Below are 23,637 nucleotides of genomic sequence, written 5' to 3' on the forward strand. Positions count from 1 at the left end.
GTTGCTTTCTTGCTTCATTTCAAATGAACTTTCACATTTCACTAGCTTTTATTTGGTTGAGATAATCGGTAGTTTTCCGCGCACTATCAGAAGCGACACAGCACCTCTGCTTCCAAAAAAAAATACATCATCACTAATATAAAACAAAATTTGTTGCAAGCTTCTCCTCCCCGGGAACAAAGGATGAAAACCAATTTCGAAAATAACGCAACGACATGAGATAACATAAACGAGGGGGCTACGACTAGTATTTAAAAAGGGGAAACTTTCTATCTCTCTTTTTGTCCCGTCCGCGCGTGCGTTTTAAGACAGATGAAAACTCATGCTGCCCTCGCTGGCGGCCAGTTTCAGCTTCTGGCGCATCACTTCCCGGCTCGAATAGTCCGGCAGCTTGAGATAGTTAACACAGGTCATCACCGACGGGAGATACTCGTCCGGATTCTGATTGCCATCCATCTTTTTCCGCACAATGGTCAACGGCGGCGTCAGAGCCTTGAAGCCTCCGGTCGGCAACCGTGGGCTTCCGGTCACGAACTGCAGGAACAGACGCTGCTCGTCCCGATTGTAGGTGCTCAGGATCTCGTAGAAGTACTGAATGGCCTGCGAGTCTTGGCTGAAGCCGTGGTCCGTCCGGCAGCATTCGGCCAACATTCGGACATCCCACCGCTGGTGCGACGCCGCATTTAGGCCCGATCCGCAGAAAACGTTCTCCAGCTCCTCGGGGTAGAACATGCGTAACCGATTGACCGGGAATACCGAGTCGAATCCTGCCGGAAGAAAGAAGATGTGTTAGACGGGGAGTTTGGTTTAGGGGGGGGAGTAGCTGACTTACCTTCTCGCAGTGCTTCGAATTGCCGCGAAACGCCCTCGACCAAGAACCAATGGGTCACCAGCGAGATGTACTGGTGCAGATTGTGGATGGTAACGGCCGTGTCGCGTCCTCCGCGCCGTAGCTCAATGTTCGAGTGACCGGGCAGTACAAAGTCCAGGCCCAGGTCGGCGATCGGGCAACCGTCCAAGTCGAGCGCTTCGATCTGTAGAAAAAGAAGAGATTAGTTGAGCGGATAAGAGAGAGGGCAGAGGGCCGAAGGAATGTACCTTTTCAGTCTTCTCCATGGCATCCAGGGTGAGATCCGCCTGTATCAGGTCCCGCTGTTTGACGATCTCGTTCAGCCGCAGAAGCGTTACCTGCACTTCCGGTGCGACCTGGTCCAGATCGGGCAAACCGATCGAGTTCTCCTCCGCTAGTAACCACCGATAAAACGGTATCGAGTACGGTAGATCAAGCTGGAAGTGTAGAAGAGAATACATATGTTAGAATCCTCAAATCCGGCCACTTTTTGCGAGGTGCTTCACAAACTTACCATCCTACTATCCATCACAGCTTTAGCCATAAATTTGCCTAAGAATTTAAACTTGTACTTCAAGCGTGAGATCTGCGAAGTTTTTGCCGTTTTGCTGAGGGGAATCGGGAACAGCCCGTGGGGTGCGTTGACGTAGGAAACGGTCCCACTGCTGCCACCGGCGCCCGACGCCGGAGAGACCAGCGAGTGCTGCTGGTGTTGGCTCATCGGCGGTGGCGTCTGATTGTTCTCCAGTTCGGCCTGCTGGGGATTACTGCTCAGCAGCAGATTGTCCGATTGTTCGATCAGCATGTTCAGCGAGTTGTCGTTGCTGATGACAAAGCTACCATCGCTAACGTTGTGATCGCTGTCCTGCTGGTGTTGTTGCTGCTGATGGTGCTGATGGCGGGTGGCCATCGGCGATAAAGACGTTCGATTCGTAGTCGTCGTGGCATCATCATCCAGCTGATTTAGCGACGATTTCACAATGTTGTCCGCTATCGAGCTGGACTGTTGGTTGTTGTTGTTCTTATAGCTATCACTGTCGTTCCATAAACCTAGATCACAGCGTTGCAGTTCGGTTGAAACCAGTGCGTAGAACTCGAGGGTTGGACCCAGACCGGTACCGACTTCGTTTTCATACTGAATCTCCAGGAGGGCCTTTGAATGGCCAAAGTCCTATTTGGATAGAGGAGAGAAAACCAAGTTAGTGATAAGTGGGAAAATGATTTATAATCAGCTCGTAACTCACCTGAATAATAGATTCCGCCTGCTTGAGGATGTCCTCGCGGGAAATGGCACGCTTGCGTCGGTCCAGACGGGGCGTCACCCGCTCGCTGGTGTCGGCCGAATTGAGATCGGGCGTCGTATCCAGTAGCCTCTGAAGTGCCCGATCCCGGTCGAACGAAACGGCATAGAACAGCAGATGGCGCGTCTCAAACGGGAACAGGAATGGACAAGCGGCGGCGATCTGCTGCAACCACTGCGGCAGATTGCCGGTCATAATCACCAACGGGTCCTGCAGTTGACGGCTGGCCTTGGCTGCGATCTGTTGGGAGGGAGATGGAATTAGTTTGCGTCATTCTTTGTAAGAGTTATTGGCGCGTTACCTTTGAATGGATAAATTCTATCTGGGGAATGATGTGACTCTGCGGCACCGAGAAGTACAGTGAGGCCCAGTGGCGATTAAGAGCGTTGACGATGCGGAGCATACAGAGGGCATCTAGCGAAGCGTCCTGCACGCTGACCACATCCGGCAGTTTGGACGTCAGGAATGGCAACAGGGAGGAAATGATCGGTGGGGCAATGCCGTCGATCCAGAATTCCGGTTTCCGGCGCATGATCTTTGATTGGGAGTTTTTGCTATTCTTTCGCGAAGAACTCGACTGGCCACTCTTGGACCCACTGCTGGAATCGTCCTCAACCGGGCGATAGTATATGGTGTGCTGCTGTACCCAAATGCTGGCACTTCCTGCAAAATCGAGATAGACGAGCAATTGAATTCAATACTGTAAAAATCAGAATTGAAGAGATGATTGTTACTGACGGAAAGTGTGATTTTATAGGAGTACCCCATTTGACCAGTGGCCACTTTTGACATGATGCCACTAACTAAAAAGTATCAGAGTGATGGCTTCACTTACCAATAGGCGTTTCCGTATCGGTGTCCGTTTCCGATTGATCGTTGACCAGCGGCGAATACTGCCGGATCGCCTGATACACCGTCATGTTGTAGGGCAGCACGTGCTCCCCGATCAGGAACTGCAACTTGTGCTTCAGCCCACCCATCGAAATCATCGCAGCCGCGTCAATGTTATCAATGTCCTCTTCCGAGTCCTCCTCGCTGTCGACCCGTATTCCTCCGTAGCCGCGTACCACCAGATAGCGTTCGATCGCCTGCACCAAAGCCAGCGGATCAATCTTGACGGTGCCGCCCTTCCATTGGCGAAGATTCGTACACTCGGGATGACGCTGAAGGTTGCACTGCAAGAGAGGAAAAACGTTAAATTCCATTCGCTTCTATCCAAAGACCCGAAACCCACCTTCAGCTGGTGCGTATTGAAGAATTTAAGAGCACTTGTGTTCGATCGGCCCCCAACGCCGGCCGGAAAGTCGTGCACCTTGACCGGGAACTGTTCCAACTGCGTGACGCATCCATTCAGCTTGGCCACGAAGGCACTGAACGGTGCACTGTTGATGGCCAGCGCTCCGTTGCTCGAGAAGTTTGCATCCAACGGAAGGTTGGCAAACACGTGCAGGAACATCCGCAGCCGCTCGGCACGGTCCACCAGATGGTTGGAATCGTTCGCCATGTAGTTCAGCATGGCTCGAATCAAACCGGAATGGTTCACCTCGAAGGGAGATATGTCACTTTCTATCAGGATATCACGGAGTTCCTTCAGAGCCGTCAGGCAATCGATTTGATTGCCTTCCAATTTCTGAATGGCGGCTGTAAAAGAAAACGAGCGCATTGAGTCAATGCCGATTGTTTAAAGATAAACTCATCCCACACTTACCAGTCAAGCGGGACAGAATCGAACACGCCGGATGCTGCGCGCCACTCGTTACTCCACCAGTGCCATCCGTCGAGTAACGATTCACGAAGGTGATGGCCTGTTCGCGGATCCACTGGCGTGCCTTTTCCCGGTTTCCAGCTGCAATCAGGTTGGAATTCGATTGGCTCTTGGCCAGCGCTGCATTCGTGCCGTCCTTAGCGAACGATGCACTCGAATGGTGCGACGAAGAGGACGACGACTGGCGGCCCCATCGGGCGGGATTGAGCGATGCCAGGAAGGACGTGGTTTTCGATGAAGCACCGGAGAACCGGGACCGGGAACTGGACGACGGGGTGTTCCGACCGGACGACGACCCCAGCGTTGTGGCCTTGTTGATTAGCTCCTGCATGACCGATGAGGTGGTCGACGAAGAACCGGATGAACCGGCCATGTTGGAACCACTGGCGAGCGAGTGGGATCCACTACCGGAAGTGCCGGCGTCGTCGTGGCGCGATTTCGATTTGGAGCTGCTCTGTGATTTTCGCTTTGGTGGAACCTTTCGCTTCAAAATGTCGGAAACCTTCAGCTGTCCGGGGCTGTGAGATCGAGTGTCGTGATGGGACGCAGCCACTGTTGTGGCTACCAACGTAGCTCCGGCTCCGGAGGTCACCGATAGCGGCGATGTCAGAATACCCTGTTCGGCGTTGTAGGCGAAGGTATCTGGGAAATGGTGAGTGGAACCGGCCGATTCCGCTTGGTGATGATGATGATGGGAGCTCTGTTGGTTGATTGGGATAGCCGAGCTGTAGATTGCGTTCAGTAGAATGTTGCCATTGTTGGGGGTGGCAATTGCTCCCGGGATGTTCGATTGCATGTTGGTGGCGGCCAGCGACTCCAGATGAAGCGTGCTGGTGGACATTTGTTGATGATGATGGTGGTTGTGGTGGAGGGCTTTGGTGGATGTGTTCAGATTGATGGCGGTAAAACTGCTGGATGTTCCGGGAAGATTGGCTGCCGATGTCGGCGAATGGAGCAGGTTCGAGCTGGTCGAAGGCATCGACATGCTTATCTTACTGGCCATCATCATGGCGGAGTTGAGGTTTTTGACGTGGGGACCGGCACCGCCAACGATTGCTATCGCTTGGGTGCCGCTCTTTGAACTTGAGGCAATGGCACTATCAAAGTCGAATGTATTATTCGGGTGGATGGTAGCCGACGATGGGGCACTTTGAGCGCCGGATTTCGGTGACGGAGCAGCACAAATCGGTATGGTAGGATCTGTAAGTTGGGTGATTTGATGAACGACACCCTCCCGACGGAAGTGCATTCCGAAAACTTCCGGAAGTTTCTGCATCAGAATTTCAGCCATCTGCAAAGCACCGACCACGATCCGAAGGTCGTTTGAAGCCATCATTCCAGCGATGTGCGAAGATACTAGCTGATTCTTGAGTACCTCCCGCAGAAGATCACCATTGGCAAAGTACACCATCCTAAGCAACGCTCGTAGACATTTATACCTCACCGAAGGACCAGCAGATGAGCTGTACACTTCGTAGAGGACCGAGAACAAATTCTTGATGAATTCGGCCGCCAGACCTCGTTCTTCCTTCAGACACGCTATCCGTGCATCTCGCGTGGCATTCGGTGGTCTAGTGGCCAAATTGACACTTCCAGTTCCTCCGGCCGAGCCACTGGGAATTGCTTCCCCTGTTTCGCTGGAAATGATTGCTCCTCCCGATATTGCACCAGTATTAATAACTACTGTCCCTTGTTGCTGAGCCAGCAGCGCGTGGTTAATCTTCCTCTGAACAGCCCGGGTAGTTCCGGTGTCCTCGTTGATCTGCTGCATCGAGTGGAAGTCTATCGTGTAGGTCCGTCCCAAAGTGCTCAAACTGATTTCGTCGTCCGAGTTCAAATGGGCAGCTTCGATCATACGGGAATCGATAGACGAATACGGCCGCCAAATGCCGCGGTCATCCTTCCATTGCCATTGGACCGCATCTTGGACGTTGGTCTGTGCTCGTTCCAGTAACGAATCGACGGCGAAGATACCATCCGTCGGCAGACGAGGCATCAACTCTCCGATGAGACAGGTGATCTCATACAATTCCGAAGGCGAGCGTGGGACCAACTCCACATCGGAAGCCACCGGTTCTGCTGATCCGGTCAGCAGATATAGCAAAGTAGATGCAATGTCGTTCTTCAGAAGGGTGATGGCCAGATCCGGACAATTGGCACACATGACACTGAGCATTCGAACAACGTTGGTGAACGTGCCGGAGTTGAGCACCGATGGGGTCACCACCAGCAGTTGTTGGCAATTCTTCAGCAGCTCCATACTGGCGATTTCCTGTAGGATGGTGGGATCGTGCTGGAAGCTATCGACCAAACGATAGAAAGCCGTGCAGATACTTTCGACGCTCTTTTTGTCCTGCTGGGCAAGAAGCCGTGCCAAGAGCGGAAGCGATTCCTTAACAAAATGGAATTCTTCCGTGTGCAGATTCAGACAGCAGTTGGCCGTGATGGCCAAGGCCGCCCGCTGTGCATTGATAGAGAAGAAGTCCAGATAGGTGAGGCAAGCCGATACACCGTTGGCCTGGAGAATACTTTTGTTGTGTCGCCGGGAGAGGATTTCCAGCGCCGTAAGACTTTGCTCCGCTACGTCCATACACTGAATGACCTGAAGTTTTTCCAGGAAGGCCGGAATGGCATCCACGACGGTTCCGGATGATCGCGGGAGTGCTTCCAGCATATACGCCAGCGCTCGACAAGCGTTGTTCATGATGTCAAAGTTGTGCTCCATGCGGAGCAGAGTGATCAGTGCCGGAACAACCTGTTTGATCGGGAATCCCGACAGAGTGTCCTCGTTGCCCATGACCAGCATTTGGCACATTTCGATTGCGGCTTGCAGCTGTTGGCTTTCGTCTTGGCACTGCAGCCCCTGAAGAAGCTGTTGCGCTTTGGTGCTACTGTTGGCTCCCATGGTGCGATGCAGAAGATGATGCATTCGCGGTCCCAGGGCACCGAACAGGTGCGGCGGGAGGCCACGAGCTTCCAGGAGAGCCTGAAGCCTGCCAACTTCGCTGTCGTCGCTTTCCGAATCGGGATGCGGAGCAGCAGCGGCAGCACCTAAGCTGGCGGAATTCGAAGCACCGGAAGCTCCGGCCACGTTCATCATGTTCACATCGATGGGAGCGGACGTTGCGACCGAAGCCGACCCAAGGCTGGTCGTTTTGTGCAGTTTGATGAATGGGTGCGATGAGCTGGAACCACCACTTGGTTGATGATGATGCGACGAAGAATGGTCGTTGTTATTGTTACGGGAGCCATCATTGGCCATTGCTGAGTTGGATGGTCCAGGAGCTGCTGCCGTTGGATCGTACCCAGCCGCTAACGATCCGAGGGATGTGGAATTATTGTTGTTGGCCGCCGTCAGCACCGATGACGACGAGTAGGACGAGGCACCTGAGTGATGGACACGAAAAACTGGGTTTTAGTTTGTGTTGGTTTAGATTTATATTGCTGAAATTGTGCACAGATATTCCGAGTTATTTTCAAAAGAACCACTTAGATGGAGTAATGCATTTTAGATGTACACCTACTCCGCATTTTGGTAGAAGTACTAAAGCTTCGGTCTCGTCTGTACGGTCACTAGCAAGATAATGAAACGTAAAACCAAGATTCTAACAATGGATGATTAGACTCTAGCACCACCAGGACATCAATTTGTATAAGTCAACTGTTCACAAGATTATGGAGTAGTAATAAGAATGTCTACGATTAACTCGTTTAAATAGCGGTGGAGCTCTGATAAATTCTCGTCCGATTTACCTAAACAGTGCAAACATAGGTAATTTTTGTCCACCTTTCTTTTCAGGTCAGATCAGAGTTACTTAAAAGTAGGTACTTAACTCACGTATGAGTGGAAATCGGACACCTAAATATTTTAGGTATAATTTAGATGATTCTGTGATACCAGAGATGGGTACATTTTTTATGGTGATGAGCGATATCGGTTGGAAGCTGATCGACGAAAGAATGTGCAGATTGATTCAAGGGCCGATTCTCCAACTTACTTCGGGCAACGTGTACTACTCGAACGCGAGTATGACCGACCACAGCCCATGCCATGACGTCAAGATCATGTTGGGAGATCTAAAGGACGTTTTGAAAATTTTGCACTTACTAGCTGATGAACGAGAATAGCCCACACTGCACTTCTTTTTGTGTGAGTAGTGAGTTGCGTTCAGTAATACGAATTGCTGTATATCAGCAATTCTTTTCTTTTCTTGCTGAACTACCCAGCAATTCTTCTTCTTCTTTATGGCTCGACGTTCACATTGGAACTTGGCCTGCCTCTCTTCAACTTAGTGTTCTTTGAGCACTTCCACAGTTATTAGTTGAAGGGCTTTCTTTGCCTGCTATTGCATGAATTTGTATATTGTGAGGCAAGTACAATGATACACTATGCCCAGGGAGTCGAGAAAATTTTCCCGACTGGAACGGGAATCGAACCCGCCGTCTCCGGATTGGCGATCCATAGCCTTAACCACTTTTTTGACCAGATGAAAATTTGAGTGTGTACGATTGATAGATTTCGTCACCTTCAACCGTTCGTAGTATATTCTTTCATCACAGCCTCCAGCTGAACTAACATGTGCCCGAAAATGTTGGCCATTTGCCTTCACCGGCTTATTGTCAGAATCTGGAAACTGGAAGGGGTAATTTGTTCTACCTACAAGCAAGGCGATATAACATGTTAGAGTGTGAGAACTTCCAAGCGATCACCATTCCAATTCCAAATGGGTTCGCGGCAATTTATCACTGATAGGCTTCGTCGATGGCCGGTCGACAACAAACCAGATCTCTACTGCACGATAAATCATGTAGAAATATCATGCATATCAGATCCCCACGCATCACCTGTTCATCAATAGGAGGCAATCAGTGAAGTACTAGATTGAAAGTAGTGGGCTGGATTTTTGTATGGTGAGATGATCGATTCTCAATAGGAAGCAATCAGTGAAGTACTAGATTGAAAGTAGTGGGCTGGATTTTTGTATGGTGAGATGATCAATTCTCCGTTTCTGCAATGAAATGGTGCACACAGCATGGGTTATATGATTTCTTGCCTAATTTGATGCTGTTTGAGCAAAAGTTTGGGTAAATGTGTTGTTGTATTATTTATTTCTTGCAACTTCAACAACACAGTTACCCAAAGTTTTGCTCAAACAGCATCAAATTAGTCAATGAATCATATAACCTACGCTGTTTGCACCATTTCATTGCAGAAACGGAGAATTGATCATCTCACCATACAAAAATCCAGCTCACTACTTTCAATCTAGTACTTCACTGATTGCTTCCTATTTCTGCAATGAAATGGTGCAAACAGCGTGGGTTATATGATTTCTTGCCTAATTTGATGCTGATTGAGCAAAAGTTTGGATAACTGTGTTGTTGTAATATTTATTTCTTGCAACTTCAACATGGAATTCAATGGAGAATCGATCATCTCATTATACAAAAATCCAGCTCACTACTTTCAATCTAGTACTTCACTGATTGCCTCCTATTACAATGCGGATTACAACAGTATCGATCTGTTGTGAATCTGCGTGAAGATTTCGGGAAAGCATTCCAGCTCGTTTGAATCTCGACATGCGGAGAACCGGCTTTTTTTCTCTCTGTCACAGAAAGCCTTCATTCTGTTACCAATGAAAATGGTGACATTTTGCTTCTGCTAGGGGGACGGCAATCAGCAGTACCTACTTCGAACGTAAGAATATCCTAAAACATACCTGGTGGCGACATTTGCCCTCAGATATACTGCCCCTTGTACTGCCCCCACTCGCAAAACAGTCCCATATGAATAGGAAACCCAGCAAAGATGGGACTGTTATGCGAGTGGCGGCAGTATACCACTTGCTGAACGACGAGCGACATTTTTCAGACGTTTAGGGTAAGTGTGCCCATCGTTGTGGTATTAAGGTAAATTCATATTAAAAACAATGATCGTACCATCTAATGAAGGGTTGCAAAACGTTAGTTGGTAGTTTTCTATCCAATTTTGCTTGGAAAAATATAAAAACTATCGTTTCTCTCTGTTTTCGATCATAAATCGCTTACCACAACATTAGGCACTCTGTTCCTATTATGGAGGTAAAATTTAATTTTGGTTCCTATGGTTGCGGTATCCCATTGAAATCATATGGGATACCGCAACATTAGGAACACTACCGCAACAATAGGAACACAGCAGCAAAAAATTTAAGGAAAATATTTTTTTAAATAGGTTTTTGTGAAAATCTTAAGCACACAAATGGTGCAATCTCATAATTTAAGCATAATACATCTATTAAAAATGCCTTTTGGTAACATTTCAGTCGAAAAAGTGCTCAATTGCCACTACCGCAACATTAGGTACTACCACAACGAAGGGAACAATTACCCTAGATGTGAAGTTCTACTGTAACAGGTCCGAACATTGACTGGAATTAGGTATCTTGTAGTCGCAAAAAATATGGTGCGGTGATTGAGCGTCACGAGTTCACTAAGCAAACAATGAGAGTCTAATGAAGGTGTGGAAGAAGACATTTCGTTTGTGTGAGATCCGTGTTTGGTGCAAAACATCTCACTACTACAAGCAAAGCAAGCTCCCATATCGCATGTCAAATAGTAGTCCTGTTCAACGACGTAGGTTGAACTTGCTCGAAGTTACTGCATCCCGCTCTTACCTATTTGCAGTGGGGTGACACGGCTGTCAAACTCGGTACATCGCCGCTCCACCCAACATCATTTTTGGTACGGCGCGTTTTGGTACCCACTTTCTGGTCGGTTTACCCTAACTTGCTCCTGATTTTCGGGTGTGTGGCTCGTGTGTTGCTAGTGCTTATTTCAGAAATTACACATTTCAAACGAAATCGTTGTTTTTGATGATTGTTTCTCTTTCCTTATCACTTTGCACGATATTATATGTAGCAGCGAAGCAGTGTCGATGTTTCCAGCGCATGTTTTCCATGAATTAAGCAATCAAAACAAAAACATTGGACGCCATGTTGAATTGAATGCTGGGTGGATGATTCGGGCCCTTCGTCATCCCCCTGCCTATTTGATGACAAATGGGTAAGAGCAAGATGCAGCAACTTCGAGCAAGTTCAACCTGCGTCGTTGAACAGGACTAGTGATGTCACTATTTGCACACCAAACGCTTTCAGCAATATTTTGCTGAATTTTGCCGAGCAAATTTTTTTGCTGAACTTTCAGCAAAGTTAGTCGAATTTCAACAAAACATTACTAGTGATCAGCAGAGTTTACTGAACAAATCAGCAAAATTTTGCTGAATTTCAACCACTGGCTGTAAAACAGTTAGTCGATAAGGAGAGCGTCCAACATAGCTCTGGCCTTCACAAGTTCCTCATGCTTCCACGGGTCAAGCGATGACAAAGACCGCCAGCTAAGACTTGTGTGCTTAGCTGGTAGTGCAGCCTGGGCACTGTTGTCCTTCTGACTTCAGCTAGATTGCGGAGGTACGACAACGTGTAATCTGGTGGCAGCCGATCAACACAAGGATGTGCATATTGAGAGTTAAGACAAGAGTCGTTTCTTCAACTACAGCATCATCAACGTCTACTGTCCACATGAAGGGAGACCCGATGGTGAGAAAGAAGCGTTCTACGCGTAGTTAGAGTAAACATACGATGGTTGCTCGCCGCGTGACGTGAAAATCGTTGTCGGCGACATGAACGCGCAGGTAGGAAGGGAGGAAATGTACAGACCGGTAATCGGGCAAAACAGCCTGCACGCCGTATCGAATGATAACGGCCAGCGATGCGTAAACTTTGCAGCCTCCCGTGGTATGGTAGTCCGAAGCACCTTCTCCCCCCGCAAAGATATCCACAAAGGCACCTGGAGATCACCCGACCATCAAACAGAAAACCAAATCGATCACGTTCTAATCGACGGTAAATTTTTCTCGGATATAACCAATGTCCGCACATACTGCAGTGCGAATATAGATTCGGATCACTACTTAGTCACTGCATGCATGCGCTCAAAACTTTCGTCATTTATCACCACGCGTCGAAGTCGAACGCCGCGGCTCAACATCGAGAAGCTGCGTAACGTAGAAGTGGCTCAAGACTACGCGCAGCAGTTAGCAGTGGCCCTACCACCGGAAGAGCAGCTTGGCGCAGCTACACTTGAAGATGGCTGGAGGGACATCCGATCCGCCATAGGTAGTACCTCGGCTACAGCACTAGGCTTTGCGACTCCAAATAACAGAAACGACTGGTACAACGTCCAATGTGAACAGTTGAAAAGCGAGAGGAATGCAGCATGGGCGAGAATATTGCAACACCGTACGAGAGCGAATGAGGCACCTAAAGACAGGCGCGGAACAGACAGAACTCAGTCTTCCGGATGAAGAAGCGCCAGCAGGAAGAACGAGATCGCGAAGCGATGGAAGAGCTGTACCGCGCTAAGGACACACGAAAGTTCTACGAAAAGCTGAACCGCTCGCGCAGACCTTTGTGCCACAGGCCGACATGTGCCGAGATAATCACGGGAATATTATCACGAGTGAACGTGAGGTAATCGAGAGGTGGCGGCAGCATTACGATGAGCACCTCAATGGCGACGTTGCAAGTACCGAAGGTGGCGTGGTAACAGATCTAGGAGTATGTGCACAGGACGAAAGACTTCCGGCCCCTGACCTTCAAGAGATTGAGGAGGAGGTTGACCGATTGAAAAACAACAAAGCCGCTGGAGCAGATCAACTACCAAGCGAGCTTCTAAAATACGGTGGAGAAGCACTGGTGAGAGCACTACACTGGGTCATTACCAAGATTTGGGAGGAGGAAGTATTACCGGAGGAATGGATGGAAGGTATCGTGTGTCCCATCTACAAAAAGGGCGACAAGTTGGATTGCGGGAACTACCGCGCGATCACACTACTGAGCGCTGCCTACAAGGTACTGTCTCAAATTTTATGCCACCGTCTATCATCGATTGCAAGAGAGTTCGTGGGGCAATATCAGGCTGGATTTATGGGTGAACGCGCTACAACGGACCAGATGTTCGCCATCCGCCAGGTGTTGCAGAAATGCCGCGAATACAACGTGCCCACACATCACCATCGATTTCAAATCGATTTCAAATCGTCGTATGATACAATCGAAAGAGAACAGCTATGGCAGATTATGCACGAATACGGATTTAGGGATAAACAGAAACGATTAATCGAAGTGACGATAAATCGAGTGATGTGCGTAGTTCGAGTATTAGGGAAACTCTCGAGTCCCTTCGAATCTCGCAGAGGGTTACGGCAAGGTGGTCTTTCACGCTTGCTGTCTGACATTGCTTTAGAGGTGTGATAAGGACAGCACAGCGGGGATAAACACGAGTGGAACAATTTTTACGAGGTTCTTTCAGCTGCTTGGTTTCGCTGATGATATTGATGTTATAGCTCGCAAATTTGATGGCGGAAACGTACAAAGTGCATGATGACAAAAGGCTTCAGGGAAGAATTACCGCGCCCGCCACCCCGATTTTTTTTTATCGACGGTGATGAAATCGAGGCGGTTGAAGAATTCGTGTACTTAGGCTCACTGATGACCGCCGACAATGACACCAACAGAGAAATTCAGAGGCGCATTGTGGCAGGAAATCGAGCTTAATTTGAACTCCGCAGAACTCTACGATCGTACAAATTTCTCCGTCACTCGAAGTTAGCTATCTACAAAACGCTGATTAGACCGGTAGTCCTTTTTGGACACGAAACATGGACTCTACGTGCAGAGGATCAACGCGCTGACCGGTAGGGTAAGGTAGAGTACTATACGCTCGGCGATGGAGTAAAGTTACTTTGTAGCCAACAAGGTATTAAGATAAAGAAGGTATACAACGGAATAAGTGTGCTGTTTTATGACAAATAAAAAAAAAACACTCACCTTTAGAGGACGAACCTTTAGCCGTAGCACCGGACGAACTCCCAGCCGAATGGTGGAGATTGGCCGACGAAGCACTACCGGAACCGCCTCCACCCCGATGATGGCTGCCGGAGGAGCGTGATGATGACGACTGTTGTGGCTGCAGCTGCACTTGACTGGGATTGGCGGCGTTCGAACTAACACAAGAACCCGTTGTTGCGGATTGATGGGAACCTTTGCCACGAGAACTGCGTCTTAGGAGGCCGCCGCTGGTGCTAGGTAGGTGGTGGTGATGCCCCTGGGTGCTGTTGCTGCTGTTACTACTACTAGTGGCACTTCCGCCGCCGATGTGATGACCACTACCGAAATGATACTGATGCTGGTGATGATGATGCTGTTGGGGCTCCCTACCGCCGCTGCTGCGAGCTAGACGCGCCCCCAGGTTCGGGGCTTTATGGCTGCTGCCCGTGCCGTCCGTCGGATGTTGGTCCCCCACTTTCTGTCGTTTTTTCGGTACTACGCCGCTCGACGAAGCAACTGCCGCTGCTGCTGAGGTCGATTCCGGGTGATGATGGTGATGAGAACGCAGATTCCGTCCCTCTTCCACCGTACTAGCTTGAACTACTACTGATTGATCTGCTTTCGAGCCCGATCGGTTACGTTTGTGCTGCTGTTGATGCTGTTCTTCTTCTTCCTGGAATACTCGATCGAAAATCTTCTTCGATAGCTTTGAATCGGATCCCTTTTTCCGTTTTGTCTTTTCTATTGACCGCGATGACGAAGCGATGGAGCTGAGACTGCTGCCTCCACGACTGCTACTACTACTGCTGGAGCAGGGATCGTAGTAGGCGTGTGTCTGCTGGTCCGAATAATGTGGTTGCTTGGATCGTTTACTTGATCCTCCTCCCTCGACGGACGGAAGGGACGACAGCGAAGACAGTGACGATGAGCAGGAAAGTGTCGATGCACTTGGCGATACTGCTGTTAACGATGTTGCAACGGCGGCGGCACTATGACTATTGCTAGTGGACTTTGTATTATTATCATGTGAAGTGGCGGCGGACTTCCGTAAGGCGCCGTGGCGCTTCTGGCCAACGTCCAGCGGAGGTTGGTTTTTGTTGCTGCTAGTGCTGTTGGCGGTGGGGGTAGTAATTGGAAGGGCTATTTCCTTCGAGACGGTTCGTGAACGAGTTCGGAAAGCTACTGGCGAGGGCGTCGAATTCTGCTGTTTGCCACTTTCTCGGGTTTTGCTGCGTTCTGACTCGCCGTGTTTGCGCTTTCTACTGCTGCTACTGCTACTGCGATCGGCGGTTGACGTTTCGGAGCGCTGTGAAGCCTTCTTGGATCTTCGACTGCTACTGCTGCTGTTTTTGCTGCTACTGGCTGCGCTTTGATGGTGGTGGCGATAATGTTGCTGTTGTTGCTGCTGCTGCTGTTGATGATGCCCCTCCGTCACTGCAGAGAGCACTTGCTTACCAACGGATTCGGCCATAGACGACACTTCGACGTCCCCTTGTGTCCATTAAATAGCATACCCGTGGTCGTGGTTTTGGCGACGCTGTTGGGCGACTGCTGCTCCAGGACACACAACACACAAATACACACACACACACTAGTCTTCAGTTTCTTCTTGTTCCTCGGAGTCACTATGGTAGATATTAGCGATCGTACAACGATTGGATTGATCACACTACTATACGATTCATACACTGATTGATCTCACTACTGATCGGGTAATAGATATTACACGTTCTTGGTATGTTTTATACACTGCGACGCACGATCGCACAGGTCAACTGACGGTGCTGTGACGTTTGCTACTAACGGTTGGAGCACGATTCTTCTTTACACGACGCTATTATTAGATTCTCGAATCTGAAAGCAAACAGAGAGAGAGGAATGGTACATTAGAAATGTGGGTGGTTTTGATACAACGTTGATGAAATATTTCTGTTCCTGGATTTTCTTGGGTGGTGGATAACCGATGGAGTTTAAGATTTCTTATTTTTGTGAGAAATTTCTCAAAATAGGAAGAAGTTTTTTGATTCGTAAGCCTTTATAAGGCATTTCTATTGCTTGCTAGCAACTTGTTTCATAATTCTGTTTGTTTTAATAAGGAATTATTACCTGTACTGAAATTTATAAGCTGTTTTCGGACTTTAAAATTGCAATATTTGATTGAGTGCGTGAAGAAAATCTGCACAAACTTTTGTGTCCATCAAAATATGCGTTAATACTTCTTGTCTTATGTCTGATTTTACGTCCTTAGAGTTAAAGAATGAAACCGTTACTCTCAGTCGTCTCCAAGAGGTTTTCAAGGATTTATTGAAATTAGCTTTTTCTTACAGGGATCAGGATTTGAACATCCAGGCATATCTTGCCGAACCTTCAAGTATCACGAAAGACTTTATTATTCGCACATCCACCACATGAATTATTCACATGTAAACGTAAGCCTTTCAAGTCTACCTTCGGTTACACGACCCACAGTTTTCCAATTTAACTATACATTGAATCCACATAATCAAAAAGCATAAAGGACAGAACAAGCACCCACTTCCATGTCAAATGCTCATTTGCAGCAAACGAGCCCAATCTATGCCATCCAAATGTAGAGACCTAAACCGCCAGCTAGCGTAAATGACCTAGTTTTGCCTAGGCCACAGGGCTCGGACAGACCCACTGCCTACAAACTCAATCAAACGAACCTTGCCAATTGCCTTGTTTGCCCCCATACACGTCTGATGCGAGCGAGTCCATTTCCGCGAAGGAAAAACCAAGCACCATAGCAACTCCACACCACCATATCAGAGAGTCGATTTTCCTTGTTTTCATTTCCCATCGGCCAAGCAAAAACGTTCATCAACAACAGAGCCATACCCACGCAAAAACAGTTAAGAAACTCATACAAAGCGTTGCTTGTATGGACGTAGCCGCGACTACTTGTATTACGTCTAGCGCGTTTAGTGGTGGGTGCTCGAAACACACGCACACACAGCCAACGCGGATGGAACGCACACCACTAGCAACGAACAGCTGATCGACCGAAACATAAACGAAGCGGAGCTCAATTTCCAAGTCGTCATCAACGCTGCTCCGTCCGTTCGTCTGTCCGAACAAACGGAGGCAGGCGGCAGTCAGCGCACGCACCGTCTCCGTCGAAAGGGGATGAGGTCAGTGGAGAGGAAGCAAAACCTACCAATACCAACCGAGGCCCACAGTACCAACCATCGAAACGAAACGAACTGATTGAGTCAAGTGACGAAGACGGAGACGGCTACGACGACAACGAAGCAGTGATGTTTGTGTTGTTATTATTAAGTCAGCTATTTAGAGGTGGGTTAGAAAAATTCAACAAGAGACATGGCAAATTAGGAGGAAGCGCGCACGGCTAGCGGATTACGAGAGGAGACGAGGAACCCAGATGTTGCTATACTCATCAAAGCAGGCAGAGACCAGACTGCGATGGCTCACCACCAAAGTAGGCGATGATGACGACTTCAACGGGTCGAGACTCGAGACTAGGTAGCTGGCTGAGCGATGTCGAGGCCGACTTATGCTGTCTTGGCTGGGTGTATGTTTGTTTGTTAATGATAATAGTAAGTCAGCAAAGTAGGCTACCCGAACCCCGCGTGGCGGCCGTGAGCGCTGCTGATGGTGGCCTGCTTGGATGGCGCTTTTGGGGGGTGCCATTTAGATGTGATAACTGTGACGACGACGGCGCACTCGGCTAGGGGCAGACAGAATTAATCATCGGCACCACCAACAACGGAAGAAATACAAAGTAAAACAAACGGAGAGGAGGAGGATCGGAAAAATAAGTGGGCAGCATGGTGTTATGAGAGTACGAAGCAGGGTAGATACATAAGGAAAATCAGAACATAAAGGCAAGTGATCGTAGAGCGATACCTAAAGACGAGATTGGAAACGAAACAGGTTTTAGTATGAACTGCGATGTTCGACGTCTGAAAAGGAGGTTTCGTCGGAACCGGAACGGACGATGTTTGTTGTTTTCATACAACGGGTTGAACGGATCATGTCTGCCTGAAAATCTAAATAGACTAATCTAATCGGATAATACTAGGTATATAAGGTAATAAGTTCAATGAAGTTCAATCAGTTTGTCTCCCTTTCAATGATTTAGATAATAATACTCTAAGAATTTCGAAAAAGGAATCCGCATACAATTTTCAATGGTCGACCTGTTCTCAACTACCGAGAAGTATGTATAGTCAACTATTAATTATTAAGAAAACAAAAATGTATTTGGTAAACATTCACGATTAATACTGATCTGCCATTAATCGCATAACTGTCCATACAAAATGGAAACCCAGGGACTGGCATGCCATTACAAATAATGCTGCAGTTATCACAATGAATAGCATTTTACAAAACATAGGTGAATATGCACAACATCATTTGATGTTTTGAAGCCTTTCTTCTGATAATTAGTAGCTTAGAACACTGAAAAAGTATAAAGATACGTCCTGCTTATGCTATTTCCAGAAGAAATGCTTTTTTAATCTGTCGTACTTAAAACTGGCCTTCCTCTACCAAAGTGGAGGATACGGCCAAGTTTTAGATACTTTAGTCCAGAGGTTCCCAAACTTTTTGCTACCGCGGCGCCTTTTGACATTTTTAAAATTATCGCGGCGCACCAACTTCTTTAACAAAGGATTATAATGATTTTAACACCTTCAGTTCAAAATTTCAAATATAAATCGTAAAAAAACCATCAATGTCATGCTTTCTCATAATTTAAAAAAAATTGCTTAAAGATTCGCAAAATTTAACAAAAATTTTAGATTTCTGGAAAACTTTTAAATTTGTTAAACAAAATACGTAGATAACCAAATTTTAGGGAAAATAGATATAAATATGGATTGTTCAGAAGCTGTCATGACGGCTGACAGTGACGGTGAGGGGTCATGTTTTCATATTCGGAACTAAAAAAACTCAACTCAAATTAATTCAAGAACTCAAAAAAGTTGGTTTTCAGAATCATGCATGAAATATACACAAAAATTGTCGCTGATTTTTTAACGACAAGGAGCTAAACCAGCCTACGCCTTGGAATCTCAATTGTAGAGACAAACAAATAACTTATGATAGTGATGTAAGTAAAAATGTCGTTCCGAAGCGTTTGAGACAGCACGAATACGATGATAGTATTTTGGAAAGAACTTCAAAAAAATTTCTCGAAATATTTACTTTGAATTACAAGCTATTGATAAAATCAAAAACTAAGCAGAATCATAAAAAGTTCAAATAACAATTTGAGAGTTTTTACAAAAATTTTCAAAATTCCGGAAATTCAAAAATTTTGTAAAAATCTAAATGTTTCATGAGGATAATAGAAATTTCGGAAAACATTCGTAGACTTTGGAATGAATACTTTTTAATTGAAAATTTAGAAGAGGGAAATCCCCTTTGAATGACTTTCTTTTGAAGTCGTCCTCAAAAAGGCAAGACATTGGTATAGAATACAATAAAAAGGTTTGAGGTGACACTAGTTTTGCCAAACAGTACAAAAACAACAAAAAAAATATATTCTGTCTTCAATAATAAGTGTTTGTTCTTTGTGTTTTGGCTGAAAAGCCTGCGGCGCACCTGAGAGATGTTCACGGCGCACCAGGGCGCCGCGGCGCACAGTTTGGGAAGCACTGCTTTAGTCGACACAAACATCCCACAACATACGAAGAGAACAGCAATCTTTTCTAATTTGCTCACGATTTATCACAGACATCTCCATAAATCTAGTGAAAATATAAATGTCAAGGTAATTGAAAAAAGTCTACTTTAAGGGACTTCCCAGAAATTTCGCTGGAAATTCCATCAAAAATTTCCCTAACATGGGGTCATTGATTCTTCCAACTATTTCCCTCAGAATTCTAGGTTTTTTTCTGGTAATAGATACCATGATTTTGCAAATCTTCTGATGAATAACTAAAAGGTCTCGAGAACCTTAGAATATCTACAATTTTTTACAAGCATTAGTCTAGGAAACCGCCAAAAATCTCTCAAAAGAAGGGGAACGTGGCTCTCAATCCATGCCTCTAAAGCCAGGCTACTATGAAATACAGTTAGAGTTATACAAAACCTGATCAAGACTGCCAACTTCGGAGTATTAGAGTTGTTGGTTTTCAAGAGAGAGAGAGAAAGAGAGTTCTAAAACCATTATTTTCGTTTATTAAAACGATTGCAAAACTGAAATCAGACAGCTGAGAAGACGTCATATGACGCAGACGGATCCATTCTTTGTAACCTGTAGAGATATAATGAATCATCAAATTAGCACAAACGCAGACACCCATCATAAAGTAATTAGTGCAAATCGATTCACCAATATGACCTCGCGTCTAGACGAAACAATGGATCAACTAAAAAGAATCAATTTACACACGAAAAATCTACCAACCACCACGGAGCACCTAGAAACTGTTATTTCTTACGGTTGCTTCGCCAAACACAGCACTAAAGCTCAACCAACCGAGACGACACAGCAGGTTTCGGCCTAATGACTTCTTCCCTGTCTGTGGTGTGGGGATCCATGTTTACTTGTGTGAGACGAACGAATCAGAGTCAGAGGCAACGAAAATCAAAGTCTACCTAAAGATATTGTATTGTATGTAATATTGTACATAGCAAGAACAAGAACACACTGAACAAGGCTCTGAGAGACCCTTTTTCGAGGTCGATCGTGTGACGTTGTGTTTCTTGCTTCCAGTCAGGTCGATGATTTTTCGCCTTACGACCTCCGGAACTGCGCCACACCTCCACCGAACGATCGTCGTATCATCGTGCAATGATAATGACTACGAAGGAACGGAATGACGACGACACGGTGAATCCTTGTATGATTCCTGACGTCGCCGTCGTCGAGGAGAAGTTAAGTCGCACAACTACATTGATGTCTGACTGTGTTTCGTATAGTTACTCAATATTGCCCTCGAGGCGACCATCGATGTAACCCTTTAAATCCTAGATATGACTAAATGTAGTTGCAAGAGCATCTGCACTTAAGGTTCCTGTAAACCATGTCAAACGTGTGGGTAGATTTCAATCCACTGACGAGTATTCGACTTTGCGGAGATTTTGCCCACTAGTAGATAATATGTTTGCATGCTGATACCTACAATCCTTTGTATACTTGGCAAAAGATGTACTGAGCTAATTAACAGTAGAGGGTTTCTTAAAGTTTTTTAACTGTTCCAAACCAAATTTTAGTTGTTGCAAGTTAGTTGTTATTCCTAGATGGCCGCTTGCTACAGGACACTCCAAAATCCTAATAAGATCTTCAGCGAAATCTTTGGTCAAATATTTGGTAAGATTGTTCGCGAGGTCTATGGATGAGAGCCTGGGCACTGCTGTGCCTCCGACTTCAGCTAGATTTAGTTGGTACGTCCCACGCGTCTCCTTAACAAAGACTTGAGACCCAATGAGCGTCTGTTCTGGCATTCAACGACTGAGTATATGAAATGCTGTATATCTGAGAACAAGTTCAGCGCAGTGGAGGCAGTGTAGTCCCGAGTCGGTACTCCCGACTGCCTGAAACCACAGAGAAACAGACGTAACACTTAGAACAAATTTCATTAAAAAACATCGTCACGAAAACGTAATCGCCCAATGCTAAACGTACTGTGTTTGGCCGGGCCGCCACTAGATGGCAATAGTGAGCAAACGTCAAACAGGAGCAAAAACGATACCAGCGCCGCGAGTGGTCAATCGACCTACTACTGAATATTTGAATCAATCGTTAAAAAGGTGATCGATTGGAAGCGATGAGAGTGTGACGTCTGTTTCTCTGTGCTGAAACCGTTGCTGAAGCTCACTTTGTATAAAACGGTATAATTTGTAGATTCAAAACCTTTTGAAATAAAAGAAGTATAAATACGATAGAATAACAAAAGAGAGTATACAGCAAGACCATGTTGAGGGTGACGGGTTTGATTCCCAGTTGGCCCAGGAACTTTTCGTAATGGAAATTTCTTTAACATCTTAAAGTGAACTTAGAGTGTCTTCGTGCCTCTCACAAGCAAAATGGTCATTGACAGAACAAGCTCTCATTTAATAACTGTGGAAGTGCTCATAGCACACTAAGTCGAGGGTCAGGTTTTGGCCCAATGATGGCGTTACGCCAAGAGAAGAGGAGAAGGGCGATTTAAAATAACGAGTCTTCGAACAAACCAATGGCCAAAACACATACCTAGAAACAGACGTAACATTTAGAATAAAAGTCATTGAAAAACATCGTCGCGAAAACTTAATCGCCCAATGCTAAATTTATTCTGTTTGGCCGGGCCATGACTAGGTGGCGTTAGTGAACAAAGTCAAACATGAGAAAAAACGATGCCAGCGCCGCAAGTAGCCAATCGACTTACTACCAAATATTTGAATCTGCCGTTAAAAAGGTGATCGATAGGAAGCGAGCAGAGTAAGACGTCTGTTTCTCTGTGGTCAAAACTTTGTTTCTAAACTTTCTAGAGCTTTACGTGAAAGTTTCAAATACACTGGGATACAACAGGTTAACATTACACACTATTTTCCCGTTCGCAGTCGAAGTCTCTTTTCCCCCATTCATTCTTTTTATTTTACGTTTTGTTTCGTTTTCATTCCATCATCATATGTGCACGAGAGACAAGAATGAGTGTTCACAAAATGTAAATAAAGGTTATTGTCCAGGTTCAATAACATACGCAACGCACTAAACCGAGGCGAGAAACGAAACGGATTCAATCCCCATCGACCTGATGCCCTGACTGACTGGAACAGCTACTGCGGATGTAGAGGAAGCACACCACAAAATGAAAATTATAAAACACCCTCCGCTCGCTCATTCACTGTTGTTGGTACTGGAACAGCTATAAAGTATCGAAGCGTTTTTTTTTCTCACCGTGGATCTTCCTGCGCACTGCTTGAAGGCCAATTAGATAGAACTAATACGCATCGCGTCTATTCCGCTCCGGAATCGTAAAATGTACCACGCACTACGGTTTCCCCAATGCCATATGTAAAATATGCTAATCTGGGCGTCACAACCACGTTTCTATAGTTCAGTCCCTAATTTGTAACCAACGGACGGAATCATTCTCGATACCACTGACTAACTGTGACACGCGACAACATGGTGTAATAGAATTCCGATGAGACGACTTTACGCGACGACTACGGAAACTCAACTGGGGCTGCTCGACTCGACAAACCAACGAATGTCGGAAGCAGCAGGGATGTGTAGAAGTGCTGAGCGCATCCACAACCTGTGCCAGCCTCAGTCAGTTTTTTTTTCTTTCTATACACCCTCTCTGTTCCAAGTTTGTTCTGTATACCGGAGCTGAACAGTGTTCACAAAGCTTAGCACTCGATTGGAAGGTAGGCCCTCGATGTGTACGTACACCACAGAGCAACAGAGTAAACCGCGTTCGAACATCGTCTCCGTCTGGTAGTACAATATAGCTTCCAGCTATCAGCTCGACTCGCAACATCATCGGATGAAATGGTTGATGGTGGTGGTTGTGATTTTATTTCAATCGAGTCACTCGGAACAAAATCAGGCCAAACATGTCTAAAGGTCCAATCTGCAGAAGAGAGGCTCTCTTTGGTTTCCCTCTCTTTCGTTAATATCTCAGCTGTTTATTTGTATTATGATTGTCTCCTTGCATTGAACGATGGTCAAAACAATCGTCTTTTGATTTGTACTGCAAAAATAGTTGAAAAGTGTACCATTGCATTGCAATAATTGAAAGAGAAAGTGAACAAAGAGAGCCTCTCAAATGCAGATAGGACCTATTGAAATGTTCGGCCTGAAATGGTACGAACATCTACGTAAAGTGGATTTTCTCATGAAGATGTCGATATGATTTGTCATTT

General features: G+C 46.4%; 1 protein-coding gene across 1 annotated transcript; it reads right to left on the bottom strand.

The window, feature by feature from the left end:
• Positions 1-29: 29 nt before the first annotated feature.
• Positions 30-22,906, bottom strand: LOC109429511 (E3 ubiquitin-protein ligase TRIP12). The gene is made up of 11 exons (XM_062843670.1): positions 22,664-22,906; positions 13,789-15,642; positions 3,860-7,303; positions 3,386-3,792; positions 2,987-3,326; positions 2,453-2,814; positions 2,095-2,391; positions 1,365-2,021; positions 1,099-1,287; positions 833-1,034; positions 30-767 (listed from the first exon to the last, which is right to left on the bottom strand). Exons 2-11 carry the CDS (start codon positions 15,257-15,259, stop codon positions 304-306), a joined length of 7,833 nt encoding a protein of 2,610 aa, XP_062699654.1. The 5' UTR covers positions 15,260-15,642; positions 22,664-22,906; the 3' UTR covers positions 30-303.
• Positions 22,907-23,637: the final 731 nt, after the last annotated feature.

This window comes from Aedes albopictus, unplaced genomic scaffold, assembly GCF_035046485.1.
Source record: "Aedes albopictus strain Foshan unplaced genomic scaffold, AalbF5 HiC_scaffold_43, whole genome shotgun sequence".
Classification (NCBI taxonomy): Eukaryota; Metazoa; Arthropoda; class Insecta; order Diptera; family Culicidae; genus Aedes; species Aedes albopictus.

Excerpts from the sequence above, each read along its gene's own strand:
- LOC109429511 (XM_062843670.1), bottom strand. The coding sequence starts at position 15,259 with ATGGCCGAATCCGTTGGTAAGCAAGTGCTCTCTGCAGTGACGGAGGGG. Across the intron at positions 3,793-3,859 it reads GATTCTGTCCCGCTTGACTG|CCGCCATTCAGAAATTGGAA; the intron begins GTAAGTGTGGGA and ends TTTCTTTTACAG. Across the intron at positions 768-832 it reads ATTCGAAGCACTGCGAGAAG|GATTCGACTCGGTATTCCCG; the intron begins GTAAGTCAGCTA and ends TTCTTCCGGCAG.